The 24,976-nt window shown below is 43.4% G+C and overlaps 2 protein-coding genes across 7 annotated transcripts in view; one reads left to right on the forward strand and one right to left on the reverse strand.

Annotated features, from left to right (window-relative positions):
* Nucleotides 1-209: 209 nt before the first annotated feature.
* On the forward strand, nucleotides 210-1,853 carry KIAA0040 (KIAA0040 ortholog). Its single transcript, XM_070749043.1, has one exon. It carries the CDS (start codon nucleotides 317-319, stop codon nucleotides 638-640), a length of 324 nt encoding a protein of 107 aa, XP_070605144.1. The 5' UTR covers nucleotides 210-316; the 3' UTR covers nucleotides 641-1,853.
* A 5,699-nt stretch (nucleotides 1,854-7,552) lies between these two features.
* The window catches only part of TNN (tenascin N), a 73,278-nt gene continuing 55,854 nt past the window's right edge, over nucleotides 7,553-24,976 (reverse strand). For all 6 annotated transcript variants that reach the window (XM_070746697.1, XM_070746699.1, XM_070746702.1 and 3 more), the window contains 5 exons: nucleotides 24,405-24,556; nucleotides 15,697-15,793; nucleotides 13,571-13,738; nucleotides 9,683-9,846; nucleotides 7,553-7,808 (listed from right to left, as the gene is read on the reverse strand). In XM_070746697.1, the coding sequence (XP_070602798.1) occupies nucleotides 7,662-7,808; nucleotides 9,683-9,846; nucleotides 13,571-13,738; nucleotides 15,697-15,793; nucleotides 24,405-24,556 (728 nt within the window). In that variant the 3' untranslated portion in view covers nucleotides 7,553-7,661. The remainder of the gene's footprint in view (nucleotides 7,809-9,682; nucleotides 9,847-13,570; nucleotides 13,739-15,696; nucleotides 15,794-24,404; nucleotides 24,557-24,976) is intronic.

A 24,976-nucleotide genomic window follows, 5' to 3' on the forward strand; every position in this document is an offset into this window, starting at 1 on the left:
CATCTCTTCTAAACTACTTCATTAGAATATTGAGAGAATAATATGGAAAAGCTATATATCCTATCTTAAGGTCTTTGGCAAATACAGTATATAATTTGGATCACAACATATTTGCATTAACTGAAACATTTTCCCTTACTCATTTGACCCATTTTTATGTTTTATCTTCTACCTTTGCAGAGATTGATAAACTGAAGAAGTTTGCATAACTTCAAAGACAAAATCCACAAAGAGTTCTCACCTAGGACGGAGGCAAAGGTCAAGAAAAGAAACTTTAATATTCTATCAGACCTGTTTCCAGTCTGCAAAAGTTGTAATGGAGCAGATCAGTAATTTTTTTCATTCCATCTGGTCTTTTATCTGCTTAAAACATCAAGAGGGCATCTATAACACAATTTGTCTCGCTGTTTTATTGGGGTTACCTGTTCTTGTCCTTCTTGTTGGAATTTTCATCTGTTGCCATTGTTGTTTTTGTGGCCAGCAGCAAAGGGACAAAAATAGCCATAGCAAGAGTGGTCCAACCCAAGGGAAAAGAAGACATAATATTATGAAGAAGAGGAAAAAGAAAGAAGAAGATCTGTGGATTTCAGCCCAGCCCAAAGTGCTCCTGCTGGCAAAAAGGCCATCATTGTTGGTTTAGAGTAATGCAGGCGGACAAGAGTTACTTTCCTTTCGTATACAGGAATATTCCCATTCCTATCTTGTAATGTGTTCAGCTCCACATCATAAAGCTGAAAACATGCCATTCTGTCTTATTTCCACATGAAGGAAGCTAGGAATGTAAACTTAGGAATATAGCTGCATTTTCAAGTTGGATATATATTTTACAAGCAAGCTGCAACATTACAGCAATGCAGAATGAATAAATAGTGTCCATCCACTGAATGCATATGATTTCTGTGTACACCAAAGGTATATGCTTACATGAACTCATTAACAAAGCATATTCTACAAATAGGCACTTGTGCCTTAAGATGCAGAATTCAAACTAAAAATTTTGCTTTGCCTAGCATAGCTTGCACTGATAGCTTATGTGCACAAGTAAGAAAGTAAGCAAACACTGCTGTATATGTGAAGGTATATATCATATAATACCATATACATTTACTTATACAATCTGATTGCACTGATATGTAAGCCAAGGTATTGAATTGTGTGATTTTTAAAAGAAATATCATGAAGGAGAAAACTATTACTAGTTTTGGAAGAAAATTGCTTAGTTAGTTGAGTCTTTGATCTGAACATTTGGGCACACAAGAAATTGATGTATTAACAAATGTCTCACATTCTTCTCCATGTCTGAACTAGTCAGCATTTTATAGGTTTTGCACATTGCTTGGCATATCAATAATCTCTACTTTCATTCTTTAAAGGGTTAGGTTTTTAGGACTGCTGGCTATGCTGACAGTTTTGGATTTATCAAATTGGCAAACAGGGTAGGCTGAAGATAAGAAAGATGAGACATTAGTATTCCACAAGTAGTAGAATAACAAACACCAATATCATCAATCAACATGATGAAAAATTTGGTATGGGAGGGAACCCTCCAATGTTAGAACAATATATTATAATGGGAATAATCTCTTGGTCAAGGCAATTGCAAATATATTTTTGCATTTTCATTAAAAATCTATTACTCTGCTTAGATTAAGCAATGGTGTGATATAATAACTTGTTACCAATATGCATTCTGTTCTTTATTTTTAGACTTGCATTCTAGGGTTACTCTAGAGATAATTAAAAGAAACCCACAACCTTTTTATTTAAAAATAAATTTATTTTATTAAATTGCGCTTTGTTACATTTTGTGTTCCAATTTCTACTATCTATTTAATAATTAAAGAAGAAAATGATTTGTTGTGTCATTTTTCTGACCACGGGAGAGTAATTGGCACAAAAATTAAAACATGATCAAATATGGATTGTTGTTTTAAATAATAAGACAACTACATGTAAAAAAAAACCCTCTATTCTCATAAGAGTGGTGTCTGCATAACATGCCAAGGACTGCCAGATGCTTTCCTTCACTCGACTCCAGATTTTATGCTCTAATTCATTTCTCTCTCTCTGCTCCCATAACCTACTTGGGGTTATTGTGTTGTAGAAGTTCAAAAGGGGAACTATTGGCCCAGTCAGTAACTTCTGCAAACACACTTAAACATCCAGAAGCTTACACAAATTTCATCCAGTCCTATGGTACCTAAACCAGTCATTAGACCCATTTTATATATCTAATCCTCTAATAAAACTTATAAAGTGGCTAAAAAAGCAAGTCTCTCAGTTACAGAATTCACTGCTGAACACAGCAGCAAAAAATACAGTGGTACCTCTAATTAAGAACGCCTCTACTTAAGAACTTTTCTAGATAAGAACCGGGTGTTCAAAAAATATTTGCCTCTATTTAAGAACCCAAGCTTGGAAAAATTTCCCAGGAAATTTGAGAGTGGCATGAAGGCCTGGACAGTTTCCTGCCATTCCCCCTGAGTTTCTCTCTCTAGTGCAGTGATTTTCAACCTTTTTTGAGCCGCGGCACACTTTTTACATTTACAAAATCCTGGGGCACACCACCAACCAAAATGACACAAATCTAATAAATAAATAAATAAATACATACATACATACATACATACATAAATAACCCCCTCATATATATAATCCCATGTAACATCCCCTTATAAATACAGTCAATCATCAATCATCCCTCCTGAAATTTATACCGCTGTCTCATTTATGGGTACTTCTCCTGTCTTTCCCCCTTTTCTCTCTCATGTTTCTCATTTCTCTCTCTTCCTCCCTTTTTCCCTCATTCCTTCTCCCTTTCACTTCTCCTCTTTTTCCATCCCTGTCTCTCTCCCCCCCTTATGTGTGTGTATGTATACACACTCCAACCATTTCCAAAACCAGGTGAGGGCTGGGGTTTAATTCTCTTTTATTCTTTTCAAAAACAGGTGAGGGCTGGGGGTTTTTTCTTATTATTTGGGTGCTTTTTACCATATGCTTCAAGAATCACCTCTCTCTCTCTCTTGTTTCTCTCTCCTCTCATTCTCTGCCTCAATCATTTTCTCATTTCTCCTCCCCTTTTTGTTCTCATTTCTCTCTCTCTCTCCTTTCCTCTTCCTGTCTCTCTTGCTATCTTTTTTTCTCTCTCTCTCTTGCTTTCTTTCAGTATCTCTTGCTATCTCTTTTTCTCTCTTGCTTTTCTTCTCTCGTGCTTTTTCTTGTTCTTTCTCTCTCTCTGTTGCTCTCTCTCATTCTCTTATTTTCTCTCTCTCTTTTCTTTCTCTCTCTCTTAGTCTCTCTCTCTCTTGTTCTCTCTTATTTTCTTTCTCTCTCTTTCATTCTTTCTCTCTCTTGTTCTTTATCACTCTCTCTCTCTCTCTCTCTGTTGCTCTCTCTCGTTCTCTCTCTTCCTTTCTTCTCTGTGGAGGCCAGCGAAGGTTTCCCTTAGTTTGAATGTTCCGAGCAAGCAGCCCCTTTACTGACAGCCCGGGACAGGACTGTGAGAGGGGTGGGCGTTCCCACAGCGCTTGGAGCGGCTAGCGGCCGGATCGCCAGCGCCGCTGCAGCCACCGCTGTGGAAGAAGCCGCACCCCAAAAAAGCTTGAGAGAAGGAAGGATCGGGCTGGCGGGGGCAGCCACAAGTGGAAGCCTCAGCCCTGGAGCCCCCTCGCACCCATGGCTTCTCGTCGATGTCTCTGCCTGCCCGATCCGCTGGAGTGCTAATAGCAGCGGCGGGCAGGAGCCCCCCCCGCTATTCCCGCCGCCGCCACCGCTATTAGCACTCCTGCGGATCGGGCAGGCAGAGGCATCGATGAGAAGCCATGGGTGCGAGGGGGCTCCAGGGCTGAGGCTTCCACTTGCAGCCCCCCCCCTATTCCCGCCGCCGCCGCTATTAGCACTCCCGATGCCATTGCCACCGTGGGGAGGCAGGGGCAGCCGCGGCTCCCTTTACTCCTACTGCCGCACCTCCCTGCCCCTGCCTCCCCACGGTGCCTCTGGCCAAACGCGCCTCTGGCTTCTCCGCCCTGCCCCATTGCCCGCCCACTCTCCTCCGCCGCCGCCTCCTGCCTTGGGGCGAGGAGTCCGGGACTGTGTGGCTTTGCGCCATGAAGAGAAAACGGCAGCAGGGAAAAGTCGGCCGTTTTCTCTTCATGGCGCAAAGCCACACAGTCCCGGACTCCCGGCCAAACGCGCCCCTGGCTTCTCCCCCCTGCCCCATTGCCCGCCCGATCCGCCCACTCTCCTCCGCCGCCTCTCGCCGCGGCACACCTGACGGTGTGTCGCGGCACACCAGTGTGCCGCGGCACACCGGTTGGGAAACGCTGCTCTAGTGTATAGGAGGCAGCCTTGCACAGGGTGTATGGGAGGCACGTGCTCCTCGCCGCCTCAGAGTCCCTCTTTTTTTTTTAAGCCATAAAGTTTTGGATATTTTTTATTCCCCTCACCTCATCTTCTTCCTTCAGCAGTGACTGTCCTCCTCCTCTTCCTCCTCCCCCCCATCCAAATTCCGAGCTTTTATTTATTTCCTAATGGCTTTGCAAGCATTATTTGCTTTTACATTGATTCCTCTGGGAAAATTGCTTCTACTTAAGAACGTTTCTACTTAAGAACCTGGTCATGGAACGAATTTAGTTTTTAAGTAGAGGTACCACTGTACATATAGTATCCCTAGCAAAGCCATGCTTGTTGCTCTGTCTGGACAATGCAAAGACTAGCAAGTTAATGAAGCTTGCCAACACTCCTGGTACAAGGATTCAATAATGTTATCTGAAAAAATAGAGTATAATGTATATATAGATAGAATATCTGTATTCTCCAAATAGAATTCTTATCAGGAGAGAGTTCTGTGAAAACCATTGCTAAAGGAATTGGATTTGCAGGTGCCTGGGTTAAGCATGTGAGAATAGCCTTGCAATGCATTAATGTATATTAATATGTTAGGATTTACCATTACATTGTCTTGAAGAACAGTATGCTAAGTCAACTGGCCAAATAATTGATTTTGATACTACACTTATAACTACGTAATACCTTTTTACATAAAATGTAACTTTAAAAGTATAAGGTTAAAAAAGTGCTTCAATATTCTTATAATTTTTCTAATGTTAAGAGTTTTTGAATGACAATTATAGGTTCTATTCTCAAAAATTAGAAATCTCTCATTTGATTCAGTATATTTTTCCTATTTGGGCTGCAGAAATCTAGTCCAAAATTAAATGGCAGCATTTAAATGTCAATGGATTTTACGCATAACAGTGCAAGGTTAGGTCTGGTAACCCTATATTTGCTTTAAGTGCCATGTGTGAATTGTCCCCCACACTCACTTATTATGCTACCTCCTCTTTTTCTCTGAAACTAATCTACTCATGCACGCTTTATTTCTCATGAAATACATATGATACTGCAACACATTATAGCCGCTATAATCTGTGCCACTAATTTAATGTACTCGTGAGCTGCTCTGAGTTTCAGAAGAAGGGTGGCATAGATAGATGGATGGGTGGATGGAGGGAGAGAGAAAGATAGATAGATAGATAGATAGATAGATAGATAGATAGATAGATAGATAGATAGATAGATAGATAGATAGATAAATGTAACACTCCTTGTTCCTGATATGCTCCTTTTCTATCATAGATCTCTGTTCAAACTTTAATCTAGAGAAGTGTAGCTAAGCAACGACCATCTCCTTTGGAATTTATTCTTTAATGATTGTATAAATTTTAGTCTTCTATATAAGAAATTTAAAACATGCAAGGATATTGTGATTTAAATTGATTGAATAATGTATATGCAATTGTTGTGTGTTACAATGGAAACCTTGGGTATACCGGTAATTGACAATTCCACAGTACTAGTAATAGATCTACTACTACTGTAAAAAAATTAAATCTCATCAGTTTAATGATAAATCTAGATAAATTACAATAGGATTGCAGAAAGGTAGTCCTTGAGATACGACCATAGTGAAGCCTGCCCACTATGATTGCATGTTATATTAGTCTTTAAGTGGAGCATCTCACCTAATGACCTGGCAATCCCTGCTCTCCCCAGTGAGTCATTAAATGAGTGAGTCATCAACTCCCGGGTCTTTAGGTGAAAAATAGGGTGCCTCAGGGATCAGGTAGGCCCTTGTAGGCCTAGTTCAGGCCTAGGACCACATGTCCTGGTCTCCAAAAGCTGCCTCCACTCTCCAGGATTCTCTGCACTCCACATCCTGCCCTTTGAGTCCCACTTCAATCAGGTCTTCCCTGCTCCACCAGGCCAAACATCTTCATCTTTTGAAAAGCACCAAGACCATCCAGAGCACTAAAATGAATTACTTCTTTGTGCAGCTTCATGCCATGGTTCCAGAAGTAGCCACTATTTTGTTCTACCCACAAAATGGAGGATGCATTTGGGTCACTACTATGTGGCCTGAGGAAAAACTGCTTTGTTCTGCTGCCTTAATCAAATCTACTCTCAGCATTTCTGCACTTTCTGCACTGTCCAGAAATTTCTCCAATGCTGTGCAGACCCTGATAATGAGCAAAACATAACAGTTTGTCTGGAAGCCATCATTCTGGCCCTGTCCACAAATGGTTGTCGCATTCAGTCTTTGCACAAAGAGTCAGCATTAAATGGTAGAGCATTATTCTTCATTGATTGTTGGATTGAAAAACTCAGGCTTTTCATGCCACTTTTTACCACATTGTCACACATATGCTATCCAGTGGGTTCTAATGTCGCAAAAGCAGCCAGAAAAATTGGAAAAGCACTGTGTATTGTAACACACAATAGTGGCAATATTGTTTTACCTATAAACTAAAATATAACAATATACAAGGTCCACACTGTATCTCGTAGATAGTGCTAACAGCATATGAACTACAAAGTATCTGAAGAGCACCCAATTTAAGAGTTAGTATTTAATTAATTAATTAAATGGGTGGGTTTGTTTGTTAGTTGGTTTGTTGGTTTGTTTGTTTATTGTCTCAGAAACTTCCTTTTCTTGGAAGACAAGTTCAGATAGGACCTGAGACCCAGAAAATGTTAATCTTCAGGTTAAATCACAATAAATACCTTATTGAAAACACAATATCATTTCTTAAATCACCTCTTCAACTTTGCAAAGCTGAATCACCCAAGGCGGGCAAGCTGACTTAATGCCCGAGCCTACCTGGCCTTGAGTTCTCAAAACTTGTGAAGGCAACTGAGTAGCTTAAATCACCTCACTGTTAAGTACAGAGGGATAATGAAGACTGGAACAGGGCTCTCAATGTTTGTTTATTATTGATTTATTGATTTATTTGATTTGTATGCTGCTCCTCTTCGTAGACTCAGGGCGGCTAACAACAATAATAAGTTAGCCACTTCAAGCAGCCATTATGGTCACAGGCAGCTTTAATAGTCACAGGGATCTTAACCAGCATCAACACCTGTGCCACTTGACATTGTATGAGAATCTGGGTCTTTTTTCTATAAATAATGCAAGTAATACAGATGTAGCGCATATTTTATGATGTTCCCAACCAATCAAACCAGAAAATATTACTAAGGAAGGCTTGGATTAACTGATATGATTATATTTATATTAAAATGTGCACAAAAAGCTTGACACATTATTACATGATCGTGCATTGCTGTGTCTGGTTGGTAAACACAGCAGTTCCAGGAGACTTTTAAACTTTAGCCTCCTTCCTCTTCACAACCAGAGATCTCCGTTTTCTACTCAAGACTGCTTCAAAGCTATGTGAACGTGGACGGATCTTCATTTCAGTGTAAGGGATAGAATATAAATGGCCTTTCCATGGTTCCCAGTTAATTCCCTGGAAAGAGAAAAATAGGGGTTGTCACAAAGAAGAGGGAGTCAAATTATTCTTCAAAGTACCTGAGGGTAGAACAAGAAGGAATGGGTGAAAACTAATCAAGGAGAGAAGCAACTTAGAACTAAGGAGAAATTTCCTGACAGTTACAACAATTAATCCATGGAACAACTTGCCCCCAGAAGCTGGAAGTTTTTAAGAAGATGTTGCATAAATATTTGTCTGAAGTGGTGCAGAGTTTCCTGCCTAACCAGGGGTTGGACTAGAAGACCACCAAGGTTCCTTCCAACTCAGTTATTCTATTGATGTACTTCAGTTGGGATTAACAGAAGCACAGTGTTCAGAATATTTAGTTTTGTTTGATTTTAATGGCATGTTTGAGATGCTGTATCTATTTCTAAATGTTTTTTTAAAAACTTTCATAAACTAGAATATTTCTCAAAAAAATAACCAGGATGGTGAAAAAGCTGAAAATAAAGAAATGGGATTAATCCTATGAGGAATGGACGAAAAACTGAAATATTATACAGAGTCCTATACTTTAGGGGAAAAAATAGAATTGCTAACAGATCCAATTTCTTGCTTCAGGAGAACAATGTTTACAACAATGGGGGGGGGAATCAAAAAGAGGTGGATTTCATAATGTTATAATAAACATTCTAACAGTAAAAACTGCTCAAGATTGCAAAAAGTATCCTACAAATGGGATGAAGAATTTCACTGCAGTATTTAAGCAGAGGCTGGACAGTTATTGGAAATATTACAGTAGTAGATTTCACACTGAAAAGAGTTTGGCAGTATCATAGTTTCTCAAGCTTAGCATTTTTAAGATGTGCGGATTTTAATTCCCAGAATTTTCTAACTAGCGGGATGGGTAGGAAATTCTGGGAATTGAATTGACATGCCAAGGCTGAGAAACAATGGACTAGATCAGGGGTAGGCAAAGTTGGCTCTTCTATGACTTGTGGATTTCAACTCCCAGAATTCCTGAGCCAATCATGCTAGCTCAGGAATTCTGGGAGTTGAAGTCCACGTCATAGAAGAGTCAAATTTGTCTACCACTGGACTAAATGACTTTTAAGGCACCTTCAGAATTTATGAGTTTATAAGGCACCTTCAGTGTCTGTTCAATAATAGAAGCTCATAAACTCTTTCTCCAATAGATGTGTTATTACATATGCTAATCAAGAAGCACTAGATCAAGGCTGTCAAACTCCTGGCCTACAGGGCAGATGCGTCATGTGCTGGCCACACCCACACCCGATTTAGCGAAGGGGGAAAAGTCCCTATATGTCTTGTGACAAAATGAGTTTGATACACCTGCACTACACCAACCTCCTTCCATAGTCTACAGGAATAGTTATTGAATGTGTATAATCATTACAATTGAATTTTTAAAATTAAATTTATATACATATCATTCATATAAATAAAAATAGATCTGAAAAAAACATTTTATTTTTAAATCTTAATTTATTAGCCATATAGTAAAAGAGGCATTCCCTCCTATGTAAAAGATAAATAAATGGAGGAATGACTTTTAAGATATTTATTTATTCACATTTATTTGAATTTTTTTAAAAGCCCTTTACAATATTTTTAGAATCTGCTACCAGATTAACTGGGATCAATATAAGCAGTGAAGTTTATTAAATAGAGTCATCGATTACTATTTTTAATGTATAAAGGCTGCAGCCTTAAAAATAAGAATTCTTTGTATTATTTCAAAATCAAATAATAGAAAAGTACTTTTCTCCTTTTATAATAATGACTAAGGTGGTCTTAACAGTGGCTATCACAAGAAGAAGTATTAACAGTAATTTGTGTATTCATGAAATGGGTCACATGTAATCTAGAAAGATATGTAGCAGACTCACCTCACTGTGCTTGTGTTCTCCATACTTCCCATTGAGATTAGCCAGGTGGCAGTTCTTATACCACCAGCCACCATGGTGAGTCATAGCGCAGTTGGTAATAGCTATATCGTTGTCCTTATCTATGGTTGTAAATTTCCTACCATTATGGTAAGTCATGGCATCACCTTAGGAGAGAACGGAAGCATTAGAATCATAATGTTTCAGACTTTAGAAATTAATTAATTAATTTAATTAATTAATTAATTAATTAATTTAATTCTACTTCTTTGCCGCCCAATCCCAAAGGACTCAGGGCAGTTTACAACAATATAAAAATACAAATACAAAAAAAACGTCAAATATGGAAAATCTAAAACTATAAACCCCAATTTAAAAACCTATAACTCAATCAATCCAGGCAACATACATACATACCATTCAATATAATTTGGCCATGCCAGATGTCAGGCCAAAGCCAGGTCTTCGTAGCCTTTCAGAAAGCCAGTAGGGTGGGAGCAGTATAGACATCAGGAGGCAGTTGGTTCCAAAGAGCCAGGGCAGTGACAGGGAAGGCCCTCCCCCATGGTCCCACCAACCTGCATTGCTTAGTTGACGGAACCATGAGGAGGCCAACTCTCTGTGATCTTGTTGGACTCTGGGAGGTATGCGGCAGGAGACGCTCCCGTAAATAGTCTGGCTCTAAGCCATGTAGGGTTTTATAGGTGATAACCAACACCTTGAATTATGACCGAAGAATGATTGATAGCCAGTGCAGCTCGCGGAACGTAGGTGTTATATGTATGTATATATATATATATATATATATATATATATATATATATATATATGTGTGTGTGTGTGTGTGTGTGTGTGTGTGTGTGTGTGTGTGTGTGTGTCACATATTTTTTGCTGAATTTGAAAATGAAGGGAGACTAGGATAGATCTATTTCGGCCTTATTTTGGCCTCATCAGCTAGCCATACTCACTGGGACTTGAACCTGCAACCTTTGCCTTGGAAGGCAGAGAATTAACCTCTAGGCTACAGTATCCAATCCCTTCAGCTCTGCACCAGGGAAGGGTTACATATTTTTGTGTCGAATCACCCTGGTGTATTGAAGGAACATCACAGCTCCTATTTTTGCCTCTCGGCCCACCCGGTACACCCATGACAGCTCGCACGGCTGCATTCTGGACTATTTGCAGGCTCCAAACATTCTTCAAAGGTAGCCCCATGCAGAATGCATTGCAATAATCAAGACGGAAAGTGACTGCGCATAAAGTCTCCTGGTACAGATAGGTCCGCAACTGGTATACCAGGCAAACCTGGGCAAAGGTCGCCTTGGCCACAGTTTATAGATGGAGATCAAGGCTCAGCTGTGAATCCAGGGGGACATCCAAGTTGCACCACCAGAACAATGGATGGACAGATAGAGTAGTCCGTAGGAGGAAATGCCCACAGCCACTCGGTCTTATCTGGGTTGAGCTTGAGTCTGTTGGCTCCCATCCAGACCCTTACAATTTCCAGCCACCGGCACATCACATCCACCGCTTCACTGAATTGACATGGGGTGGAGATGTAAAACTGGATATCATCAGCGAACTGATGATACCTCACCCCATGTCGTTGGATGATCTCACCCAACGGCTTCATGTAAATGTTAAATAGATCACTGACAGGAGTGGGCAGAAATGCAATTAAATACTTTTCAGTGCCTCCACACACACACACAGAAACATGCAGGCAATTAATCAAAGAAGAGATGTAAAATCTTGCCCAAGCATAATTTAGTATGAGTTAATCCTGTGTTTCTCAGCACATTATTCGTAAGCACACATGTTCAGCAGTCACCTCTCCTGCTGTCCCCAGGCTCCAATCAAGATCCCCCCCCCCCCATTTGTCTTATTAAGAATAATTAACCAAGAAGCTGGCATGCTACAAAGCAAAGTACTGGCATCTTTATGCACAATATCTATAAATACGCATACACGTCTTAAGTTGAATGGTGCTGACAGGGAATGGCTTAGCCTCAAAACGTGTCTCAGCACCAAGTTTCTTTTCTTCACCAGATATCATCAAGATTACAACATGAAAGTTTTCCCCAGTTTTAAAATTACTGGAAAATGACTTAACTGCAGCCTTTTATTGAGGCAATATAAAACCAATGTGCCTTCAGCAGAATTTCAGAAATTGGCTTTTCCTCATCTGAACCCTTTGTTTCCTTTTCTGATTCCTGAGGAATTGGACAGCTGGATAAAACTTCAAAGGGTGTTTTTATTTTTTTGTACACTGCCTCCATTGAGAAGGGAATGAACAAGAGTGCGAGGAAGAGGGAGCCAAAAAGGGTGTATGCATGTTTGTGAGTAAAAGAATGTAAATATATTCCCTGACCTTGGCTAAAGTATTTTATTTCTCAGTGAAAATATTATGCTTTCAAATACTTTTATTTGCTTATTGTTGTTCAAACTCTGAAACTGTTTTTCAGTCATACAATAGAAGTACTGTATAGATATTTCCCAGATAAGTCAGTTCTGTGATTGACTATAATTTTTCTTACTTATATTAAATCAGGGTTCCTCAAAAGGGGGACAATTCACAGTCCCTCAGACTATTGTGGGGGGCAGAGTGATTGAGTGAGTGTGGCCGGGTCATGTGACTAAGTGGGCGTGGCCAGTTTAATAGTCCATTAAACCAGTGTTTCCCAACCTTGGCAACTTGAAGATATTTGGACTTCAACTTCCAGAATTCCCCAGCCAGCGAATGCCAGGGAATTCTGGGAGTTGAAGTCCAGATATCTTCAAGTTGCCAAGGTTGGGAAACACTGCATTAAACAATGCACACAAATTAAACTTGAATTTGTTTTGCTCCAGGGAATGTTTTGTTTGCTTTTGTTTACATGTTGCTCTTTTGGTTGACTTTTCTTCTTACTGGATCATTTTTTCAATTGTTTAGGAATCTAATGGTCTACTTCAGAAAACTCAGTTCTTCTTCTCAGCAATTCTTCTCAGCCCCAAGGAGCTTGAGAAAACTCTCTCACTTCTCTCCCTCTCGGTGTCTCTCTCTTTCTGTCTCCCTGTCCCTCTCTCTCTCTCTCTCTCCCTCCCTCTCTCTCTTTTTCTATCTATCTCTCTAGAGGCAGGGGAGATGAAAAATAGGCCTTTTGCCCATTTATTTGGCCTCCTGGGACATTTCTGCACCCTGTTTTTCATCTCCTCTGCCTCCAGCAACATTCTGCAGGCCAAAACCAGGCAAAACCGTCCCTTTTTTGGTCAAAACACAGCCATTTTCATCCATTTTTGGCTTCCTGGAGCATCTATGCACTTCGTTTTTCACCTTCCCCACCTCCAGGACATCTTTGCAGGCCAAAATTGTTGGCTTTACCTTTCAGTTCCAGCCCATGGGGCTCTTGAAGGGGCTGCGCTTGTCCAAAGGGTGGGTGGGTGGGGTGATGTGGGTGGGGTAGCCTCATGGTCCTGCATGGGGCAGATTAATGTCTTTGGCGGGCCACATGCAGCCTGTGGGCTGTAGCTTGAGAGCCCATGCATTAAATGGAATGGGAGATGTGAGCAGCATGAAAGGACATACTGCTGAGTGGTGAATGTTGTATTTTTTTTAAAAAAAATTAACTTTGTGGCTGGGCTTTCTTAATTTTGCAGGTATAATCCCCTTACGGAAGCTACTTTCTAAAGCATCCCAGGTACATAACATTTCCTAAGTGTCCTTGAATATAATAAGTTCAGCAAGCCCTGAAAAATTGGTTGCTGCTCAGATGGATGTGAAATTTTGCTTTTTTACTCTCTGTTCGTACTTGTCCCTTTAATATATCACCCCCATTTTTGGGTTTTTTTGTATTTTATTTTTTATTTGAAATTTAACAAAGATTTATTTAAACAAATAAAAGAAATATTTACCAGCAGTGCCTCTGTAGTTTCCCAAAGACAGCTTGTAACGATCTCTGCTGGAGCCCACCTGGAAGAAGTCATAGGTGGCATAGGCTGACTCGTTATGAGTCCGTAAGTCCACCCTCAGCTCATAGGGAAGGCGGGCAGACTTGGTGAGATTATGCAGTTTTTCTAGACCTGCAAGAAACATTCCAGAGTCAAATTTAAGATAGTCTATCAAACAAACTTGTCAGGCCTGTCCCAGCTTGGACATTCAGGAAAGAAAGACCCTCTATTCCATTTGTAGTGAAAGGTAGGCTGATGCCAAGTGGTTACAGCATAGAATTTCTCCGCTTATTCCTGATAATTTTCCTTTTTCCCAAACCCTCCCCACCTTGATCATCTTGGAGGTATCCAATAAAGTTCAAATTAGATGTTTTGGTAACAGCTCCACATTTTGACACCCCTTTGGCCAGGCATTCCCATTCAATTCCCAGGTTTGGGTCTTTGAATCTCTCGAGCTTTGTTCTGGGCTGGCACCTCTGGTTCCTCTCATCCTGTCATCCCCCTCCCTATATACTCCTACTCCCCCCTCCCCCTTTTATGGCAGGATGCCATTGAGCCAAAACAGGGCTGAAGCAATGCAATAGCAGACTTGACAAAACTATTGTGTTCAAGGCATTTTAAAGTTAAGTAAGATTCCTTCCATAAGAAATGGAGCCATTTGTATAGAATAAACAAATATTACATAATAATTTCACTGCATGACACTTTATATCAGTTCATTAATAGAAATACAGTACTGCAATTTCTCATAATAAGAATATGTGTATACACACGCACACACGCACATGAGTCAAAGAGGGGGAATATTAACTCTTCCAAGTAGATAATAAAACTGATTTGTCATTTATATATCCATTTATATGGAAAGCAAAGTTTATGATTGAACTACAAATGCCATTTAGTTGTAGGAAACTTAAACTAAAAACTATACATTAAAGCAACATTGGGCACAAGCCCAGAGGTGAAGCAGCATAATCCTATCAAATCCAGTCCTTTATTTGTTTACTCCCAATGGACAGAGTTTTGCCAAATTAAAGTTATAACCATCTAACCTACTAGATATATCCTGAGAGATTCCATGGTGTGGTTACCCCGAACCTTCTCTCACTGCATTCAAGCTGCATTGTCAAAACTCTTATGTTCCTGCAGGTGCACATTCTGTCACAGTCCACCACCACCATCACTCTATTCCCATTTAGCTAATGATTTTCAAGTGAAGTTATGACTCTCTATAGCAGGACTGTCAAACTCCTGGCCTGCAGGCTGGATACATCACGTGCTGGCCATTCCTACGCCCAGTTTAGTGAAGGGGAGAAACTCCTGATATGTCATGTGATGCTGCTGTGACATGCATTTGACACCCCTGCTCTATAGCATTGCAAAGCATGACTATGGTGCTTACATATTGTATAGCCAGAAAGTACTAAAGACAATTTTTAAAGTAAAACCCTTAAAGTCTGAACCTACTTTGGCACCCTATAGATATTCTTCTCAACCTTTTCATTATGATTGACTTACAATCAGAATCAAGCTCAGAATTTTGGTCATAAATCTTTTTAGCTGTTAAGTTGGTCACCACATAACCTGATTTGATATTTAAACTGGTTTTACAAGATTTGTTTAGTGGATGCATGGCTGTTAAGTGAACCACATAGTTTTTAAGCAAATCCAGCATACCCAATGGGTGGTTTTTGCTGTTTTCTATCAAAATATGGCATAACGAGTCACAAATTATGGTCACATGATACAGAATGCTGGAACTAGTTGTAAATTTAAGCTGGTTGAAATGTGCCTAAAATGCCAACATTTGCAAGGATCCATGCAACTGTTGTAATTTCAATTTGAAAGGTCATAGGTTGTAATCTTTTTTTGAAACTATCATAATTTTGAATGGATGTTAACCAACTGATAAGTGAAGACTTCCTGTAGTATTGAGACTCTAATAACTTGGGCCATGGAAGGAGCAGTGTGGAGATTCAATACCCATCATTGAAAAAGTAGAATCCTTTAATTAGTATTTTTGCATTAATAATGGTTCTTCTAAAAAGCCTATACATCCATCTTGAATAATGTTCAAAAAACAATAGTACCGAGCCAAAATTCTCCAGAAGAACTTCCAAAGCCTTCAATATAATTCTTCCATTTCTTAGAGAAATCCAGTTGCCCTGTGGACCTCCGCTGAATCATCTGTAAAAGCAGGCAGAAGCATATAAACATTAATTTACTGAATGTTAATACTCTATATAGAGTATCAAACATAATGTTAATACTCTATATAGCTTATCAAACATAGAAGAAACATTGAAGATAAGTCAGTTCATAATCCACTAGACATAAATAGACTAGAAGCAGCTATAGAATGTAACACATGAAATTCTCCCTGAATTTGAAACTGCCATATAATACTATTGCATTTATGGAACACTCATTGTATCAAGTAAGCTATCTATTTTTATTTTTCCTTTGAAATCCATTTAAGTTACACAATTTGTGATCATATCTTCCCCTACTTTTTCATTTCCATATTTCATGGCTATAAAAGCTCACACATACACTGACTCATAACAAACAAGGTATTCTCGTGTGGTCTTATTAAGATTATTTATGTAGAGAACTAATTAATATGCTCTTTTCTGTACCAAAAGCTTTTAAAGTGAGAAAAAAGAGAACTGCATCCATTCAAAGTGTTAAGTTCCTCTACTGAAGAGGCAGGAGACGGTTAAGTGACTTCAACTCTTTATTGGCCATAATGAGCAAACATCAGCAAGGTCCTCCTATAGGCAGGGGTTTGAATAGGGAGCCCTTTAAATCAACATAAACAACCTTTAAATCAACATAAACAACATAACATAAACAACATAAAATCACAAAAAACATACATAGATTCAATGGAAACATGCATAGAAGCATGCTTCACATCTTTCGATTAAAAAATTACAGCACAGACAAATGGAAATTCAATGCTTAAAGAAGACCAATGCATCAGCCAGCTCTGAAAGCCAAATACCAAGAGCTCACCATCACAGTAAAGCTACAAGCATTGGACCAATTTACATACCATGGCAGCACCCTCTCCTGTTCAGTGACAACTACCCTGTTGTATGCCAGTGAGACTTGGACTTTATGCAGAAGACATGCTAGACAATTGAACCACTTCCATATGACCTGCCTCCATACAATTCTGAGGATCCAGTGGCAGGATAAGGTGCCTGACACTGAGGTCCTCTCCAGAACAGGCCTCCCGTCAATTCCCACCCTGCTGATGAAAGCCCAGATACGCTGGGTTAGACCATGTTGCTAGGATGCCAGACGATCGCATCCCTAAACAGCTCCTCTATGGTGAGCTGTCTAAAGGAAAGCAATCGCATTGGAGACAAAGGAAGCAATACAAAGACAGTTGTAGCCTCCTTCAAGTCCCTCAATATCGACAGCACCTCCTGGGAAACCCTGGCACAAGATCGACCAACATGGCACATGCTGATCCACCAAGGCTGCCAGACATCTGAGGCTAGAAGAACATTCATAGCAGAAGAGAAGACCCGTTGTACCTACCTGAACGGTCTTCTCGATGCACTGGAAGGAGAGTCCAGCATGGGTTACTAACCAATCCTATTGGTAGAGACTGAGTAAAAAATTTACATAATTATTAGGCACCGCCCCCACACTGCTCCCATGAGCCCAGTTTTAAAAACGAAAAAACCATGTAAGAGGATAACCAAGTTTTATTGCCACAAACATAACTATAAACTCCCATCTCCGGCGACCCTTGAACTCAACATGCCGGGTGGGTTTGGACTCTCCTTCCAGTGCATCGAGAAGACCGTTCAGGTAGGTACAACGGGTCTTCTCCACTGCAGCTGGAAGGAGAGTCCAGCATGGGATATGCCAAAGTTTTAAGGCCCATGGGAGGGAGAAGGTCTTGAAAGGGACGTTGGAGATGCACAAACTTTCTGTAGTACACGTCTACCAAATGCAGCCTCCGCTGAAGCAAACAAATCCAACTTATAATGTTTAATAAACGTAGATGGTGCTGCCCAGGTAGCTGCTCTACAAATGTCATCGATAGAAGCCTGCGTGGACCAGGCTGCCGATGCGGCTGCACTCCTGGTCGAGTGGGCCGTTAGTCCTGCTGGAGCGGTGTGTCCACCCGCTCTATAGGCCTCCGTGATGCAATCCTTCAGCCAACGACTAATGGATTTGGCTGAGATTCCAAGTCCCATGTGATGTTGAGAGAAGGAGATAAACAGTTTCTCTGACTTCCTGAATGATTCAGTTCGCCTAATATATATTTTTAAGGCTCTTCTGACATCAACCTTATGCCAACGCAGTTCGGAAGGGTGATTTCCATGTGTGCAAAAGTCTGGCAGGATCAACTCCTGCTTCCTATGAAACTGTGTATTCACCTTTGGAATAAAGGTGGGGTCCAAACGGAGCACCACCCTGTCGGGATGGAATATACACAAATCCGGCCTCACAGAAAGGGCTGAAAGCTCCGAAACTCTGCGTGCCGACGTGATCGCCACTAGAAAGGCCGTTTTTATGGAAAGGATCCTTAAGGGAATCGTCCTTAATGGCTCAAAAGGTGGTTTCGTGAGCGCTTGGAGAACTAGTGTGAGGTCCCAAGATGGAAACCTCCTAACCGGAGGTGCGTGTTTGTTTGTAGCACCCCGAATGAAGTCTCTAACTAGTGGATGGTAGGCTAGAGAGCGAGCTTCTGATGTCTGGACCATGGTGGCAAGCGCCGCTACCTGTCTCCTCAGGGTGTTGGGGGCTAACCCCCGATCTATCCCTGACTGGAGGAATTCCAATACCGTAATTACGGAAGCATCTCTGGGATTCCTGCCTGCCTTGTCGCAAAATCTGCAGAAGGCCGCCCACGACGCTTGGTAAATCCGAGAAGTTGAAGGGCGCCTTGCGGCCTGTATTGTGTCAATGACCTTCTCCGGCAACTCCAGATGTCTCAGTCTGTGCCGCTCAAGTGCCATACGGTTAGTTGTAGCCATTGGGGATCCGGATGTTGCAGGGCCCCCTGGTTGAGGGAGATGACGTGGTCCGGAATCCTCCATGGTGGTGATCTGGACATAGCTGTCAGGTCGGCGAACCACGGACGGCGTGGCCAATGCGGTGCTATCATCAGCACCTCCGCCCGCTCCCTCAGAATCTTCTCCACTACCCTTGGAATCAGGTTCACTGGAGGGAATGCGTAAAGCAGGCCGGCTGGCCATGGTGTCAGTAAGGCGTTGACCCCTTCTGCTCCCGGTTCCGGAAAGCGTGAGTAAAACCTCGGCGTCTGAGCGTTCTGCCGAGTAGCGAACAGGTCCACCGAGGGTTTCCCGAACCTGTGAGACATCTGCTGGAAAATTTCTGGATCCAACCTCCATTCTGATGGATCCAAGGTGGTCCTGCTGAGCCAGTCTGCCTGCGTGTTGATATCCCCAGCGATGTGTTCCGCAGACAGAGAGGCTAGATGTGCCTCGGCCCAGTTGAACAGCTTGTTGGACTCCTCCATAAGGCGTTGCGACCTCGTACCCCCTTGGTGGTTCAGGTGGGCTCTGGTCGCCACGTTGTCTGTTAAAATCAAGACATGTCTGTTCAGTACGATCGGCAGGAAAGTCCGAAGGGCTAAGTGAACCGCCCTGAGCTCGAGGAAATTGATGTTTATGGGGCTTAAGTCTGTAGGTGACCAGGTGCCCTGCGCCATGTGATGACCTATGTGCGCTCCCCAACCATAAAGACTTGCGTCTGTGGTAAGGATGACTTTGTCCTGCATGTGGAATGGCGATCCCTTGCGAATTGCCTGCGACTTCCACCATTTTAGGGACTCCTTGACCTCCCGAGGTAATTTGACCTGCCGATGGGAGTGACTGACCTTTGTCCTCTGAGCTGGTAGTAAGAACCACTGCAAGGTCCGAATATGATGCCTGGCCCATGGAACGATTCCAATGGCCGACACCAGGGTCCCCAGAACCTTTGAAAGTAGCGATAGGGGAACCCTTCTGTGCTGGCTGAGGCTGGCGATAAGGCGCTGGATGTTCTCTAGCCTCTCTGGGGAGAGTGACACCGTATTGGTTTGGGTGTCTATAATGGCCCCCAGATGTTGAAGCCTGGTTCTGGGTGTCAGTTGGCTCTTTTCCATGTTTATGGTGAAGCCATGGTCTTCCAGTGTTTGTATGGTCTGAACCAAATCCTGCCTCGCCTGCACCTGGGACCTGGACAAAATAATGATGTCGTCCAGGTATGCCATCAACCTTATGGCGTGCCCTCGCAGGTGGGCCGTCAGAGCATCCAGAAGCTTGGTAAAAGTTCGTGGAGCGGAGGAAAGGCCAAATGGCATAGCTCTGTATTGGAAGTGCACTCCCTCGGAGCAGAAGCGCAGGTATTTTCGGTGCTCCGGGTGTATGGGCACATGAAGATACGCCTCTTTCAAGTCGATAGAAGTCAGAAGGTCGCGAGACCTGATTGAGGCCAGGATGGTCTGCAGGGAGTGCATATGAAATCTCCGGTATTTGATGAAGATGTTTAGTTGCTTGAGGTTGAGGATTAACCTGCAGCCTCCTGAGGTTTTGGGTACGATGAAGATCCTTGAATAGAAGCCTCTGCCCCTCTCCTGGGGCGGTACCGGTTCTATGGCCTGGATCTCTAGCAAGTGTGAAATTTCCTCTTGTAGTTGTAGTCTCTTCCGAGGGTCTTGGAGCGTTGGACAGTGTATAACTCGATTGGGGGGTCGCCCAACGAACTCCAGCCGTAGACCTCCCGACACTGTGGCGAGGACCCACTGATCGGAAGACGTGCTGCGCCAGGAGGCACTGAAGTGCTGCAGTTTCCCCCCGATCGGCAGCTGGCTGGGCAAGTCATTTGGACCGGCGGAAACCACGTTGGTTGCCCCCCCGAAAGGGCCGCCGGGATTGTTGGTATCCCCTGGGTCGGTCCTGGAACGACCCCCGGTCGCTTCTGAAGGTGTGCTGCGTGAATTGACCCTGGTTGAAGGGTCTTTGCTGCTGTGCCGTGTTTGCAGAGTTATCCCATCGTGGCGGTTGTCGCCTCGCATAAGGGGTGGACCTCCGATCCTGCCTTCTGCCCGACTTGGGAAGAACTTTCCTCTTGTCTTTGTCCTCCACGAGGACCTTGTTTAAGATATCGCCAAAGAGTGTCGCACCCTGGAATGGGGCCGATGCCAACCGCCACTTGGACTTCAGGTCCGCTGGCCAGTTTCTCAACCACAGCAAGCGACGGGCCGATAGGGCAGTGGCCATCCCCCTGCTGGAGAACTTGGCTGCATGCAAGGTGGCGTCCGCGGAGAATTCAGCTGCCGCCTGCAGCTTACTCAGATCCTGGCGAAGCCTGCCCTCTTCCGGGCCCAAGCGAGATTGCATCTCCTGGAGCCACAGAAGGGATGCCCTGTTCAGGAAGGATGCCGCTGCTGCTGCCCTGAATCCCCAGCTAGCCATCTGGTGGATCTTCCGCAGCAGTGTCTCTGCCTTCCTCTCCTCTGGTTTCAGGTTTTCTCCTGTCTCCGAGGGAACCAGGGCGCTGGAGACCAAGGTTACAACTGGTTCATCAATTGGGGGGTACTCGAGCAATTTTTCAACCTCCTCATCGAAGGTATAAAATTTGCGCTCCAAATTGGACGGTCCCTGGGCCGCTGCCGGATACTGCCAAGGCTTCTTGACCCCTTCTACGAAGATATGTGATGCTGGGAAATGGTCCGACTCGGGTTGGGGCTCCCTGAGGAGAGTAGCTGAGGTCTTGCCTGCCTCTTCAGTTGCTTTGGCCGCCCCAGGTAAGTTCATTACCTGCTTGGCCTTAAATAGCAGTGTTCGAAATAGAGTTGGCTTAAACAAGCCTGCAGGAGTTGGTTGCTCTGGGGGAGCCTCATCCTCAGATAAGTCATATTCCTTCTCACTATCCTCTCCCAATAGTGGTTCTTCGGAAAGGGACCCCAAACCCGAGGGGGGCGGTGCTGACCACACATTTCTTGGTGCTTGTGTTTGCACTGGGGCATACTGGTGGGCTCCAGTCGCTATGCCTTGCGAGTATACATTTGCAATTAAGTCCTGCAAATCCGGTGGCATGTCCTGCCAAGTACCCGCCTGTGTCCTCAGCCCTGCCGCTGTGGGCGTGAACGTGGCTGATGGCCCTTGTGGATCTCTCCTGGGGTGTCCCGATGACCCAGGCCTGGCCCATGAGGAGGCTGGAGAGGGGGCCACAGGTGGCATAGCAGTAAATGGCTGGTCTGGGGACCAGTCCCCTTCATGTCTAGCCCCAGATAGGCCAAGTGGTGACAAGGGAGTCATTGGGTCTGGTGTGAAGGCCTGCCTCTGAGTCAGAGGGACCGCTGCTGGAGAGCTATGCAAGGCCGCTTCCAATTTTTGCTCAAGGGCCTTGATGCGTTTTTCAGCCTCCTTGAGAGAGGAGGCTGAAGCAGGAGAATGCGAGGACTTGGACTTATCTTTAGCCTTCCCCTTAGGCTTGTCTTTTGGCCTGGTCGGGGATGCAGTCTTCTCGCTGCTAGGTTGGTCCTCCATTGTCAAGCTAGCTCCCTTGCAATCCAAAGGCTCCTCGGTAGCCAGAAATAAAAAGCCTCGTCACCAAATTCAGCTTTAAAAATGGCGTCTCGCCTCGCAGAGGCTCTGCGCCTGCGCCCTGAGGTCCATGGCCTCTTCGCGCCAAGCAGCTGCCGGAAGTCCTTCCGGTTGGCGCCAATAGGGGAATCGCGCTCAAAGCGGCCCCAATATGGCGCTGCCCATGCCGCTCGCGGCTTCGCATGGCCGCTCCGGGCATCTGGCCGCTCTTCGCCGGGTCCCCGCCAAGCCTCAGCCGCTTCTTTCGGCTTTTCGGCTGCTCCTTTGGCGTCTGCAGCGGCGGGGGGGGCTTCCCAGCCCCGTCGGGCGCTTTAGCGTCCCTAGCGGCGGCTCGCGGCGGCGGCGGCGATCTCCCCGGCCGCCAAACAGCTGATGAGCGCTGCTCCGTCCTCCCGGAGCCTTTCCTCCACGAGCGCTCCTGAGCCTCCCAGTGGGGGGGGCGGACCCCCCCACCTTTGGCTCACAGCCCTGGTCTGGCCACGGAGGCCAGGGACCCCAGGCTGGGTGCTCCTTTTCGGGGAAGTTCCCTCGGAGGGAAGCGACCCCTGAGGAGAGCGTTGGGGATTGCTGCCCGCGGAGGGTAGCAACCCCATCTGTCCTCCTTGTCTTCGTTTCCTGTAAGGAGACAAAAAGAAAAACATTAAACAGGTAAAAGACAGATTTAACATATAATTGCTCCTAGAGCAAAACTCAGTACGTCTCTACACTGTGACTGAGTTTTTAAAACTGGGCTCATGGGAGCAGTGTGGGGGCGGTGCCTAATAATTATGTAAATTTTTTACTCAGTCTCTACCAATAGGATTGGTTAATAACCCATGCTGGACTCTCCTTCCAGCTGCAGTGGAGAAGCGAGCACTCTGCAAAGCCAGAGGTGCAATGCTGCACAAGTGGTGCCCACACATATCTGCCAAACAAGTGGCAGAACATTTCGCGCCTTATCAGCCACCAGTGGACACATCATGTACACAACCCATTAGTTGTTAAGGTCCTCTTCGAACATGATGGACTAACATCACTTTACTTTCAACTGCAGTAATCCACAAGCACATAATAGATTCAAACTAAATGTAAACCGCTTCAAACTCGACTGCAGAAAATACGATTTCAGCAATGGAGTGATCAATGCCTGGAATGCACTACCTGACTCTGTGGGTTTTTTCCCCAAACCCCAAAAACTTTAACCTTAGATTGTCTACAGTCGACCTTTCTAAGAGGTCTGTAAGAGGCATGCATAGGTGCACCATTGTGCCTACTGTCCCTGCCCTACTGTCCTTTTTTACTATTACTTTTTACTTACATTATGTTCATACAAACTACTACTATCCTTTCTTTCTTTCTTTCTTTCTTTCTTTCTTTGTTTATTTATTTATTTATTTATTTGCCACCCCTCTCCGAAGACTCAAAGTGGCTCACAACAATAAAACAGTACAAATCCAATTGATTAAAACAATTTAAAAACCCTTAACATAAAAAGCAATCATACATCTCATATAAACCATACAAAAAACGGAAACGGCCCAGGGGAATCAATTTCTCCATGGCTGACAGCAGAGGTGAGTTTTGAGAAGTTTACAAAAGGCAAAGAGGGTGGGGGCAATCCTAATCTCTAGGGGGAGTTGATTCCAGAGGGTCAGGGCCACCACAGAGAAGGCTCTTCCCCTGGGTCCCACCAGATGACACTGTTTCGTCAACAGGACCCAGAGAAGGCTGACTCTGTGGGACCTAACCGGTCGCTGGGATTCGTGCGGCTGAAGGCAGTCGCGGAGATATTCTGGTCCGATGCCATGAAGGGCTTTATAGGTCATGACCAACACTTTGAATTGTGACCAGAAACTGATCGGCAACCAATACATGTTTGACAAACAAACAAACAAATAAAGAAATAATAGTTGGTTGCAATATCAGCACTGTGACAAGCATGCAGGAAAAATGGCAAACTCAGTACAGGCAGGCCTCATTTAGTGACTGCCACAGACAGCAACCATTCACAATTATGACAGTGATGAAGAAATTATTTTGCACCCAATCCTTGAGTTTATGACCTTTGTAGTTCTGTGCAGCAAAGCTGTATATAAGCACAGTTGGAGTTTCACTTAGTAACTGCTTTGCTTAACAGCCAAATTGCCAATCCTAATTGGGGTTGCTAAACAAAGACTATCTATACTGGGAATGTCTAAAATTAATAATGTTTTGAAAGTATTGAAAACAACACTCACTATCCATCCGCCTCCATCAGTTGTCATATCACAATATACTTCAAAGGGTCTGTTGCTGTCACCATTCAGATAGATGGTGTATAGGCCGCTGATAGAATTACCATTTTGCCGGATTTGGCTGCAGTCCTCAGGGTAGGGATAATTCAAACTGACTTCAGGAGCAAAGCAAAGAAGGCATTATTAAATTTGAAGATAATAATAAAAATGCAGAAAAGTCTTTGAACAACTGAGTAGCAAAAGAAGGCTGAGGTCAAACTACCTAAGCCACTAAGACATTTGAATAAATGTCATTAACAGCAGACAAAAAGGAAAAACAACCACTAAGATAGCAAGATATCTGTGCAAATGCAAGTCTAAACTATTAAACACTGATAAGACTTCTCAGGCAATGTTTCTTTGCTTACTTCTTTTTTTCTTTTTAATTCGTATGGCATCCAAATCCCAGCAACTTAGGAACATTTTTGCATTTTAGGACTGTGTCACTACATTTGTCACCTGTCAATAACCTTGTATTTTTCCATCTTCTCCATTTTTTTCTCACTATTTTATAGATTACGGTAGATAGGAAGAGA

Source organism: Erythrolamprus reginae, chromosome 3 (assembly GCF_031021105.1).
Source record: "Erythrolamprus reginae isolate rEryReg1 chromosome 3, rEryReg1.hap1, whole genome shotgun sequence".
NCBI lineage: Eukaryota > Metazoa > Chordata > Lepidosauria > Squamata > Dipsadidae > Erythrolamprus > Erythrolamprus reginae.

What these genes read in the sequence shown, in the direction of transcription:
- KIAA0040 (XM_070749043.1), top strand. Translation starts at nt 317, where the DNA reads ATGGAGCAGATCAGTAATTTTTTTCATTCCATCTGGTCTTTTATCTGC.